Source organism: Simochromis diagramma, unplaced genomic scaffold, assembly GCF_900408965.1.
Source record: "Simochromis diagramma unplaced genomic scaffold, fSimDia1.1 OVJJ01000131.1, whole genome shotgun sequence".
In the NCBI taxonomy this organism is placed as follows: Eukaryota; Metazoa; Chordata; class Actinopteri; order Cichliformes; family Cichlidae; genus Simochromis; species Simochromis diagramma.
In genome coordinates, this window is record NW_024387200.1 from 3,463,910 (window position 1) to 3,476,114 (window position 12,205).

The 12,205-nt window shown below is 39.2% G+C and overlaps 1 protein-coding gene across 27 annotated transcripts in view; it reads left to right on the forward strand.

Moving 5' to 3' along the window:
• kcnt1b (potassium sodium-activated channel subfamily T member 1b) overlaps positions 1–12,205 on the forward strand; it is a 75,995-nt gene that overhangs the window by 41,397 nt on the left and 22,393 nt on the right. For 20 of the 27 annotated variants that reach the window (XR_005698646.1, XR_005698647.1, XM_040050420.1 and 17 more), the window contains 14 exons: positions 718–812; positions 1,607–1,787; positions 2,331–2,495; positions 3,529–3,665; positions 4,519–4,582; positions 4,735–4,843; positions 4,960–5,068; positions 6,360–6,509; positions 6,615–6,847; positions 7,193–7,213; positions 7,884–8,097; positions 9,203–9,308; positions 9,465–9,637; positions 10,621–10,692. Coding sequence is in view for 25 of the 27 variants with exons in the window: in XM_040050420.1 (XP_039906354.1) it covers positions 718–812; positions 1,607–1,787; positions 2,331–2,495; positions 3,529–3,665; positions 4,519–4,582; positions 4,735–4,843; positions 4,960–5,068; positions 6,360–6,509; positions 6,615–6,847; positions 7,193–7,213; positions 7,884–8,097; positions 9,203–9,308; positions 9,465–9,637; positions 10,621–10,692 (1,829 nt within the window). In the remaining 2 variants the exon portion in view is untranslated. The remainder of the gene's footprint in view (positions 1–717; positions 813–1,606; positions 1,788–2,330; positions 2,496–3,528; positions 3,666–4,518; positions 4,583–4,734; positions 4,844–4,959; positions 5,069–6,359; positions 6,510–6,614; positions 6,848–7,192; positions 7,214–7,883; positions 8,098–9,202; positions 9,309–9,464; positions 9,638–10,620; positions 10,693–12,205) is intronic. The other 7 variants (XM_040050416.1, XM_040050429.1, XM_040050435.1 and 4 more) reach the window with 3 other exon arrangements.

Here is a 12,205-nt window from a genome sequence, read left to right on the forward strand (position 1 = left end):
GGATAATGAGTGTATATTGTTTAAAGTTGCAAGTAAAGCAGTATATGTTTAGAGTACTACCCAATATCAAGAGCAAGTCGAGCCAAAGCAAAAAGTACAAGTGTGGGCACGGCGAAGTTTAATAAAACACAGAGTTCACAGAAATCTGGTGTTGTAGTATTAGTGTTGCCCAGAAGGGTTTAACAGGTACATGAAATTCAAAGCAATTCCATTGGATCCACCTGGTGCAGTGTGTGCTCTCGCTGTGATTCAGATGAGACAGAGTAAGAGCTACATGCCAAGACGGTAGGTGGCAGATGGTTGAATCTGTGGCCAGGGGGGTGGTGGCAGGCAGAACATGCTAACAAGGTGCAAGTGAAAATGAGTCGTGAGCTGCCACGTTGGAAGATGGACAGTATGCTAATATAGGAGTATAAAAAAAATCTTCCAAAGAGGAAAGGGCACTCGTTTTGGTGTAGTTTGTGTGTTAGTAAAATAATGGACTACAGTTACGTAAGAGATCTGAGCTTTGATTAATTAAATGAAATGATTTTAATTTGGTTTGGAAGGAATTTGTACGTGTGATGCAGATGCCCTTTTAATACTTTGTTTTGCAAATATATTTTGGTCCAGTTGTCCTTGAGAAATTGTTTATTTTTGCTATCACAATTGGAAAATGTGTCATATTTCTCAATCAGCGGTATGACTAATGCACTAAACCTCTTTTCTTGTGTCCAGAATGATTTCCATCGTGCCATCCAAAGGACCCACTCTGCCATGTTTAATCAGGTGTTCATCCTCATCTGCACCTTACTGTGTCTGGTTTTCACCGGGTGAGTCAGCCTCTGTTCTCGCTGTTAGTCACTGAAGTGCATCTCTGACCGCTGGGGCAAAATCTGTTCTCTGAACCTTGTACCACGTAACCCCAAAAACATCGTCTCACAGTTGGTGGTCTGCATGGCTTATTATCTGGTAGAAGCAATATTTGTTGTAGAAACGAAAACTGGAAAAAGCAAAACATGTAGCTATTCAAAGATCTGTTGAAAGCAGGCATTGTGAGCTACAGTTGGTTATTGGTTAATGTTTTTTAAGAGGTAGTATCCATGAAAGAGATACATATTTGCTACTGTTGTTGGAAAAAGAAATGCTTATAAAAATGCACTGATGATCAGCGTCAGAGTAAACAGACCTACAAACACTGTTATTGTATTGATTACCTTGTTTTCTTTATTGTTAATTGATTTTCTTGTTTTAAAACAGTGAATTTAATCAAAGTTGTGTTATTTCTGACATCATAGCTCTGATTCACTTTCCCCCAGCCCCAGACTTTGTCCAACTTATCCAAAAAAAAGAAAAAAACACCTAATGAGCAGTCAGAGGAAACTGACAGAACAATCATGGTGTCACTTTAAATGCCATACTGAGGAGAAGCCCACGTTGGGCTGACCTTTGGGCCTTTGTTCTTGGTCAAATTGAATTGTAATATCCAGTCTAGACATGACTATATTACCATAGTGAAAGAGATTGCCTTAGTAGAATATATCCCCTTTCATATGTTATATTTTAATTATCTTTACCCGTAGGACATTTGTCTGGTGTCATTGTATGATTCCTCGTTTTTATGCAGGGCTTGTGGGATCCAGCATCTAGAGAGAGCTGGGAAGAACTTGACCTTATTTGACTCGTTCTATTTCTGCATCGTTACTTTCTCCACCGTGGGCTACGGGGACGTCACGCCACAAATCTGGCCCTCCCAGCTGCTGGTGGTCATTCTCATCTGTGTTGCCCTGGTGGTCCTGCCGCTACAGGTACCGACTCTGTGCTAAATTAAAAACCAGCGATTCGCAAAGTGTCAGTGAAGGGTTGCGGTTTGTTGTAAGCCTTGTGTTAGGTCTGTTTAATCATAAGGAATTCTTTAATATTCTGCAGTCAGTGATGACCTTTGTGTGGGTATCATCAGATATTAAATGACATTTTCATGCTGGCCTGCAGCTCGTAAAAGTCTAATTTGGTCCTTCGCTTCTGTGACATTTTTTTGGCTGCAGAAGAAGTTTGCAAGTGCCAGTCAAAATCCTGGCTCACATTTGCTGCATCATTAGTCCACATAAATACTGTGTTATTTATATTTAAAGACTGCGAACAGGTTCATCCCTTCACATGTCTCAAAAAGTTTCTGTCCCTGTGGAGCAAATGGAGTGAGAAGTGGAGATGAACTCCCACTGCTGCCAAATTACTCCACTAGTAGTTTTTAACTCCATCTGTGTCCAGACAGAAAATCTATCTCTTTTTTTATTATTTATTTCATTCTTGCTGCTTTTTACATCACTCCACCTTTGCTGTCATTGTGTCAGTTTGAAGAACTAGCATACCTGTGGATGGAGAGCCAGAAGTTGGGGGGGAACTATAGTCGACATCGGGCGCAGACAGAGAAGCACGTGGTGCTGTGTGTCAGCTCGCTGAAGATAGACCTGTTGATGGATTTCCTCAACGAGTTCTACGCTCATCCCAGATTACAGGTACAATGAAAAGACCAAATGATATGTTAATATGCTGCTATTTTGCTTATTTCCACTGTTTCCACTATATCTTCTATATTTCTATTGCATGCTTTAATCATGAGCATGAGACATGAGACCGGTTGTGTAATTAGCTAAGTCAGTAGTACACAGTGACTATTCAATATAAAATAAGGCAAAACCTTTCAACTTGCCAGCCTAAGAATCAGCTGATTTTTCGCTCAGCCCGTGGAAGGACAGATGAACTGTATGTATTGTTTTCATAAGTCAGAGGAATCACTACTCCTGCAGTATTTGGTAGAACTTAGTGAAACCTCCGTGCAATGATATCCTAATAGGTCTTCACCTAAACTGTGCTCAAGGTCATATTTGTCATTCTCAGTGGATTTTAATTGTTATTAATTGGTCCAGTACAGCTGACCAATGACAAGAAAACTTCACTGTCATTGTACTTCACACATACAGCACAACACAGTAACACAATAAGCTGTGCACTTTGATGAATATTGAGCTGGATAAGCTACCATGCCACTAAGGTACTGGTTTATATTATAACTTTTTATATTATAATATTTTTTTTACTTTATTAGACGTTTTACTGTGAAAAAGTTGCAACTTTTTTGTTTTATATAATTTTTTTCCCTCAACATTTGGTATCAAGAAAAAAAAGAGCACTTTGCCTGTGGATCTTGACATTGGAATGGGTGTAAAGTTGATTTGGTTGCAGTTGTCAGAGCTAAAATGTGTTCTTCAGTCATGAAAAATGTATGTTACTTTCTCCTGTACCAATGAATTTATGAGGGTTTAAAAATACTGGGGGAAAAAAATCAAAGGTCAGCTCATGCCTGTGTACTTCAAGGGGCTGTAACTCTTTGTAGGATGAAGGTAAATGTTTTGCATGGCTTTATTATATATACACTTTGGACTGACTGACTCACTTTTCATAGATTTATCCAGGGTTTTTGTATTTCATGTTTGTTTTGGGGTTTTTTTGTAGATTTTAATTTTCTTGTTTTTTTCTCTCTTTCTCTAGGACTATTATGTGGTGATTTTGTGCCCGACAGAGATAGACATTCAAGTTCGTCGAATTCTCCAGATCCCCCTGTGGTCCCAGAGGGTTATCTACTTGCAAGGATCTGCTCTCAAAGACCAGGACCTGATGAGGGCCAAGTGAGTAAACGCATAACATGCACATATTAAGACCAACACCTAAAAACAAAGCTCTTGTGCGTTATCTTTCTGAAAGGTTCAGATTTCAGTAGAGCTGAATCTGATTGGTTTTATTCTTTTTATTTTCTGGATACGACTTGGAATGTAATTTAAAGTGTTGCTTCTCAACTGGCAATGCAAAGCCATTGAAGTGCAGTTAGAGGGTGAGATACTTACAAATCAGCTTGGCTGGCCTCTGCTTTCACTTCAGTGTAATGCAGTTTTACTCCACATCGATCATCTCCTCACTTCAAAGAGCAAACTCTGCACAGAAGCAGCGAGAGAGATTGTGACCTGTCAGTTTTGTTTTCGTCAATCAAACCCATTACTGCACAACCGCGGCATTCGTATCTCGTAGCTCGGCTGCAGATGTTGAATTACAGCCCTATATCCTTTTCTTTGAAAAGTCTTAAGTTTGTCCAGAAGTTCACTCCTCTTTTCCAAGATGCCCTCTTTAATGTGCAGCTGTTCAGGTGCTGTGTCATTTCATACGCACCGATATGTGACCACACAGCCAGCTTACCTTCAAATGACTAACCTCTATCGAGAACATGCAGAGGGTTGGACATGCAGATAAAAAAAAAAAGAAGAAGCAGCTCCTGCGTTGCAAGCACTGCATTCTGATACGGTAGTGTTTTCAGAGATGAATTGGGCTTTTAGCCTTTTGAGCCTTTGTAATGGCATATTAACACTCATCTATGCCTGGCTTTAATTTAATGCACTGATCTATTAAAATGAGGTGTTTCACACCTGGTTGAATGACCTCTTTCCTGCCTTTCTATCTCTCTTTTGTGTGTCTCTTCCAATCTGTCAGGATGGACGATGCTGAGGCCTGCTTCATCCTGAGCAGCAGGAACGAAGTCGACCGAACGGCAGCTGTGAGTCTCATCCTAAACTGTGTCATGATAATGATTATTTCAAATAAGCAGTTTCCCTTTACACCCTATTTCCCTTTGATATTTGCCAGGGAAGTTGTAGATGAAAATGAGCCACTGGACAAGTGAAATAACACAATTTTGCTCCCTCGCAGGATCACCAGACTATTTTGAGGGCATGGGCTGCAAAAGACTTTGCTCCGAACTGCCCTCTCTACGTACAGATTCTCAAACCAGAAAATAAATTTCATGTTAAGTTTGCTGGTGAGTGTGCAAAGAATTCATAGCTTCTGAAAAACAGTAATTTGGCATGTTGTTGAGACACAGGCCAGACTTTTTCTTAATATGAAAAGTTTTTGCAATTATTCCTTTTCAATCAGATCATGTAGTATGTGAAGAGGAGTTCAAGTACGCTATGTTGGCACTCAACTGTGTGTGTCCAGCCACGTCCACTTTAATTACGCTGTTGGTTCACACCTCCAGAGGACAGTGAGTATCCGCCAACATTTATTTGCAGTTATTATTCTTTCCCCTTTTCTTTTTCTTTTTTTTTATACAATTTTTAAAAAATACACTTAGCACTGGTTAGCACTGCTGCCTGATTATTTTGGGAAAAAGCAATATTTCTCTCATACTCCAATCAACCAAAGTTTAGCTTACCTGGTATTAGACTAGATTTTCCAGTCCTGCTAACAGGAGGACGTTTTTGGTTCCTTTGGATAAAGTCTAATTTCAACACCTGCTTCTTTTCATTTTCCTACACTAAACCAACCATATTTGGTATTTTTCCAGTAAGTATGTGTTACTGTAAGACAAATTACCCAGATAAAGTAACAATTATTTGGCAATTAAACTAAATCTGCATGTATGGGTAGTATTATACTTAAGGAAACAAGTAATGGAAGCCCTGTGTAGTTTTTTAAGTATCTGTGAGTTCTGTAATTGCTCTAGAAGACATAGTTTGTTGTAGCCTGTGGACATTGTTTTTGGGTTTCAAGCTAATAAGACCTATAAAAACCATATTTTTACTCCTTAAGAATTTACTCAACAAATGTCTTTGTTTCTGCCTACATAGCAACTCAGCTTCTCTGAAAGGTTTCTATTCAGTAAAATTTCTAATCTTCGCTTTGACTAAAGAGTTGAATATTTGTGGAGAGATTAAATCTCTCTTTGGGATTAATTTGAGAGGAGGATGACTGTGTGTTCTGCACACAGTCTTTACAGTTACACAGACTGCACTCGGTACAATCTCACTACTCTACTGTCACCACTGCCCCGACTTGTCACTGTCGAGTCAGTGAACATTACACTTTTTTCTTGTCAGGCCATAAATCTGCCTGGTTTTTCTTTCACATTCTGTTCAGTCCGCAGGAGACACACATCCATTTTCATTTCCATTATGGAAACTGGCCCCAGTTTGTGCCTTAGACAAGATGACAGAAGACTTAATTTGTGCCAGGTTTCAAATATAATTATGATGTACACAATCTGTCTTATATCAATGACCTTAAAGCCTGTTGTGTCCTGATATTGTTTGTGACTAGAGTTGAGGAGGCTGGGGAAAACAGAGTCAGAAAAGGTCATGAAAGGTTTGATTTATCAGTACCGAGAGACAAATAAAGTGCAATTTGATTTAAATGTCTTCTTTCTCTGACATTCAAATTGGTTCTGCGCCAGAGTTTAAGATCACAGTCTAAAATATAGTAAGAATGTAGCATGTAGCAAAAAGACTATGGGACGCGAAACATCAGAATGAATTGTTCTGTTAATACAAATTCAGGGAGGGGCAGTTATCACCGGAGCAGTGGCAGAGGACATATGGACGCTGCTCTGGAAACGAGGTCTACCACATCCGCTTGTGTGACAGCAAGTTTTTTGGGGAGTACGACGGAAAGAGTTTCACCTATGCTTCCTTCCACGCCCACAAGAAGTTAGTACATTTTCTTCTAGCTCAGTAGAGTAAGATCCTTTCACATTAGAGTAACATCTCTGAGAGCAAAAACCATGTTTGTGTCATTTTGATTTCAATCGTCAGGTATGGCGTGTGTTTGATTGGAGTTAAAAGAGAGGACAACAAAAGCATCCTCCTGAACCCCGGACCTCGCCACATCATGGCTGCCACCGATACCTGCTACTACATCAACATCACCAAGGAAGAGAACTCTGCTTTCATCTTCAAGCAAGAGGAGAAGCACAAGGGCCTGCCTGTCTCCGGGCTCTATGACGCCCCCTCAAGGCTACCTGTGCACAGCATCATCGCCAGCATGGGTAAGACTGAAAGCCACAGGCAGGAATAAATGATGTTTACAAAAAGCGCAGCTGATAAAGGAAGCAGAGAAAATAGGAAGATGGGAGGGTTCTGTTTGTGTGCTTACTAGGCTCACTATCTGATGGCTGAAAGGGTTTCCATAGAAGAAGAGAAAATGGATGCTTTGTTGGTGGTTTACTCTAAATTGCACTCACACTGGGCCTTTCTGAATGCTTAGTGGTGGCTGCCTTGCTGATGCTTTATGCTTTCACTGACTGTTAAGCATGATTTTTTTTTTTTTTTTTTTTTACTTTGTTGGCTGACATTGTTGTGTTGTGCTTTTTTTTTTTTTTAACCTGTGAAAGTTGATCAGACCACTTCATTTGGTAAGTTTGTGCATGAGGCATCAATTTTCTATTATTCACACATTTTAATTGGAATCATTTGCACAATAACACCTCACACTTAGCCTAAAAATGTTTCAGCAGAATGATATATGTATAGTACATATATCAAATCTGATATTGTGCATATATCTTTGCCACATATCTTGTACAACTCTGTATCCAAATAAGTTAGGGTGCTTTAAGTAACAACACTCTGCAAATATTAGCCTTTTTTAATTGATCAATTTGTTCTCTTTGTACATTTTTTTAAATAAACACAAGCTTTGAATAACGCTAATGCCAATATTTGCATTCTGTTTTAATCACCTTTCTTCGTCACAGCATCCTAACTAGTTGGAAACAATTGTGCTTTATATAACTGATCTATCCATTTTTCATATTTATGATATGATGTATATCATACATCATAGGGATATATTTACTGACAGATATGCTAAGTCATTACTATATGCATGCTTTTCATGGTAGATGGTAGCTTTGTGCTTCAGAAAGCAATACATTTTCTCCTCAAGGTCAAACTGCTGAGACTCAAGAGAGTAGTAGGAATATTACAGGCCAAGATAATGAAAAGTCTCAATATATAAAAATATATAAAGCTATTTCTGTATAGCTTTACAGTTGTGATAATATAACCCAACATGATTTCCAGGCACCGTAGCCATTGACCTGCAGCATCCCGATCCTCCTGAGGAAACCGGCAAACTCGCCCTCCCAACAGAGAACGGAGCTGGAAGCCGCCGACCGAGCATCGCCCCCGTTCTGGAAATCGCTGACTCCTCCTCCATCCTGCCCTGCGACCTCCTCAGTGACCAGTCAGAGGATGAGACCAACCAATCAGATGAGGAAGGCTCTGTAGGTTCAGAGTAAGTATTTTTTTTAAAACTGAAATGTGCCCGTGGTATCCTTTGCTCTGTGCTTGATTGATCTCACCTCCCCTTCTCTTCTTTGTCTCTCAGCTGTTGTAGGATCAAAGATGGATGAGTTTGAAATAGGCATGTAATCAGTGTGTCGTGATGCTATTAGATGTGAAGTACTAATGATGAATGTGTACATCATGTCAGTGAGGATAGCACTTTTTCTCAAGTGAGGTTCTTGTATGGTGTCCCTGTATTGATTGCTGCTCTTAGCGCTCATTTATCAGTTAGCCAGGCAGAGTCACCCTGAAAGGGTTTTAGCACGTCAGATGTAGGCCAAGGCCCATGTGCTTTATTTTCTCCATCTATGCGGTTTCTTAAAAGTGAGATAAGTTCAGGATAGATTAGGTACTGATCCCTCAGCCCATGAAAACCAACAGCTGTTAGACCCAGACAATGGTGAGTTTCATAAAGGTGGACCTAACATGGTCCTTCTGACCTGTGTGCCTCCATTACTGCACCCGTTGACGCTTCAGTAGTTTTTCTTTTTTAAGAGTTGTCAGTGCCGCATAGAAGAAAATTCAAGGTCCCACAGTGCCATCGTGTGGTGATCAGTAGGTTTACATCTATGATCAGCTGGAATTTCTTTTATTGGCAAACTAGAGGGCATCGTGAAACTCATTAGGATAATTGCAGCTGACCCATTACAAATCAAGGAGCACAGAACCAAACGGACACACAATCAAGACTTGATTAAAAATAAATAAACTTTGTAATGGAATTAGTCCTTCAGGCTTATAAACATCTGTAATTATAGTAAAGCAGCTGCAGAATCTAATAACAAACTGAAAAGAAGAAACATTAAACTGGTGATAATTCACTTAGTTTATATTATAAAGTAGTGATGAAAGAAGGAAGAGGGAGTCGGTGATGCTTACAGAAATTTTGTAACAGTAGAAGCCTCTTCAGAATCTCCTTAAATAAAGTTAAAAAGTAACAGTCGCATAATATCCTAAAATATGTCACCGCTGATATTTGCCTGATATTTCTTTAAAGCTTTAAAGGTGAGTTCTTTGAGTGTTTAAGTGTTTTTTTTCTGTTTCTTTTCCACAAGCTTTGTGAAGGGCTATCCCCCCAACTCACCCTACATCGGCAGCTCTCCAACCCTGTGCCACCTCCTACCACAGAAAGCTCCGTTCTGCTGCCTTCGCCTCGACAAGGTAAGACTCAATGAAAACTCACAGTACAAAATCAACGCTTTTTTTAACCATCTGTTTTATCGTCGTGGTAAGTAACTGCCCTGTGGTTTGTTTCCTAAGCGCACAGGAATACTAGACCTTGACTAAATTTCTGTTGAATTGTCTGTCTCCATCCAGGGCTGCACACATAACAGCTTCGAGGATGCCAAGGCATACGGCTTCAAGAATAAGCTGATTATAGTGTCTGCAGAGACGGCCGGAAATGGTCTCTACAACTTCATCGTCCCTCTGCGAGCTTATTATCGGCCCAGAAAAGAACTCAACCCCATAGTGCTGCTACTGGACTACCCGTAAGACTGATCAGTCTAACATCCAACACATCCAGACCAGTGTTTATTAGATTTCCTGACAGTGATGCGAAAGCCTAAAGCTTTTCAATATCACAAGAATTTGAGAGTCTTATAAAACTTGTTTTTTTGTGTGCTTTTTAAGAATAGTTGATGATGATATAACCAATGAAGGAGGCCCTCTCTTTGTTACGTGGATGTCAGTGTTACTGCACAGTGTTGATGAGACTGGTTTATCATTATTGCGGTGCATGGACTTCTCTATAGGATCATTATTTTTAGCAGTTTCAGATGTTACAGGCAGCAGATTATGGTGCAGGCATGAAAATGACAGCAATATAATATCTCTATAAGGGCTTGCTTATTATACCTGGAAGGATATACTTGTTAACCTAGCCCCAACATTGCGAAAAAGCTGTGTACTGTATATGATTAAGTTCACCAAACAGAAAACTGGAGTGAATTTCAGGATTTACAAAAAAAATTATGTTTGCAATTTAAGAAATTCAGTCAATCAGTGGATGACAAAAGATGAAATTATATATATTTTTTTATCTCTGTTTCTTTTTTCTCTTCTTTTTTTGCATTATTCATAGACGTCTGCAGTGTTTGTATGTTAGGGCATGTATATTTTTGTGCATGCATGTTGCAGTGGTCCATTTTTTCTGCTCTAACCCACTGCGGGCTTCATTAACTTTGACCTCATTTCTGCAGTTTGCTGAAACAGATGAACGATAAAAACACGGGGCCAGGAAAACAAAGTGGCCCCCTCAGGAATTTAAATGTCAGGCAGTTTTTTATAAATCCTCCAAATGCATTGAACAATTTATTTCTCTCTTAATCCATAATGAATTCAAACAAATCTTTCCTGCCCTCATCAACAGGCAGATTTCAGGAAATTACTTGTACAGTTTCGTAATCTGTCACTGGGGTTTACAAAGATAATTAGTGTGGGATGCTCAATTCATGTTTCCCGTTTCCCGCAGGCCAGACAACCATTTCTTAGAGGCCATTTGCTGCTTTCCAATGGTTTACTTCATGGCCGGCACAATTGATAAGTAAGTGTTTATATTATAAAAGAAAACACACTCGGTTAATCACCTAGCTTAATGTATGAAGTAATTTTTCATCCAGCCAGCAGAAGTACAGCTCCAGGACATCTTGGACATCACAGTTACACAACAACTTAAATGCACTGTAATCTTTAATGGCTCTTGAACACATTTGCTGCTGATGTGATTTTGTGTTTTATAGGCACATTTGAATCAAATGTAGCAGTTTGATTGCAAACTATATAATACATTTTTTAATCCTTTTAATCTTTTCTGTGTTACCTGAGGAAGAAGACAAAGATGCTTGTCAGTGACGTTCAAACGTGCATCTTGCAGCTGTTACTTGCAGATTTTTGAGCTGGAACAAAACAAGCACTCAGTGTTTTATTGAAGCAGGGAAAGCAAGTGGTAGTTAGTTTGAACCTAGTGATTTAAAAACTTCACTAATGTGTAATTAAGCTGTCAAGAAAAAATGGCTGCTTTGCAAACAAAAATGAATGAACAATGTAAAGAGGGAGTCACCATAGCATTATAGTCTAAACATTAACAAAAATAATAGCTTTATGGAGAAAACTGTACATTGAAACCTAACTTTTAGTTCTGCAAATATGATTCTTTTAGTTGAGTCATGGAAAAAAAACAAGTGGAAAACATACAGTTGAAGATGTGCTGCGTTTATTCAGTCCCGTAAACCAAAGGCGTGTACTACGAAGCTGGATTTGTAACTCTGGTTTTCAGTTTCATGAAGGTAGTTCACCTCTTACTGGTGTGCATCACCATGGTAACTTATACTGAAGATCGAACCTGCTTCGGGGCAGGTTGTACTCGAGACGAGAGCAACAGGCACGAAAGTCCCGCCAACTGACCAATCAGCTCTCTGGAAAATATTCTTAGAAGCAACTTAAGTTTTTAAATGTTGACTGCAAACCGTTTTACAATAATTATTCTAAAAACTTAAATTTATAAAAAACAGGAGACCTGTTTCTTGAACTTGTATCAAATTGTTTATAACCACATTCGACTTCTGTTTTTAGATTTCTTTCTTTTCATTAATCGCCATGGTGCCGCAGCTAAAAGAATAAAAACTCAAACTTTACTATGCACATCTACATATTATTTAATGAAATAACAGTAAGAATCTCAGCTTCCTCCATGTCTTAAAGTGCTGACTATGTAATGCTGCTTACAGTCAGCATTTTTGTTGGTTTTGCTTTCTGGGTTTATGGCTAGACTTTATTAATATACTTACCATCACTAAAAGCATATTTGTAGAAGCACGTTTCTCACTAAACTACTCTATAGTGTTTTCCCGTTAGATGCTCACACCACTAATTTGTCTGCTGCAGCTGTGTTGCTTTCAGCCAGCATTGTGTGTTTAACCTCCAGAATTATAGTTTTATCTTCCTTTGTAATATCAGCCACTTTGCTACCAGTAGATTCGTCCATCAGACGGTCAGGCCTGTCAGATGCTGCCAGTGCCGGTCGTCTCATGTGAACATACGAATAACTAGATGGTTAA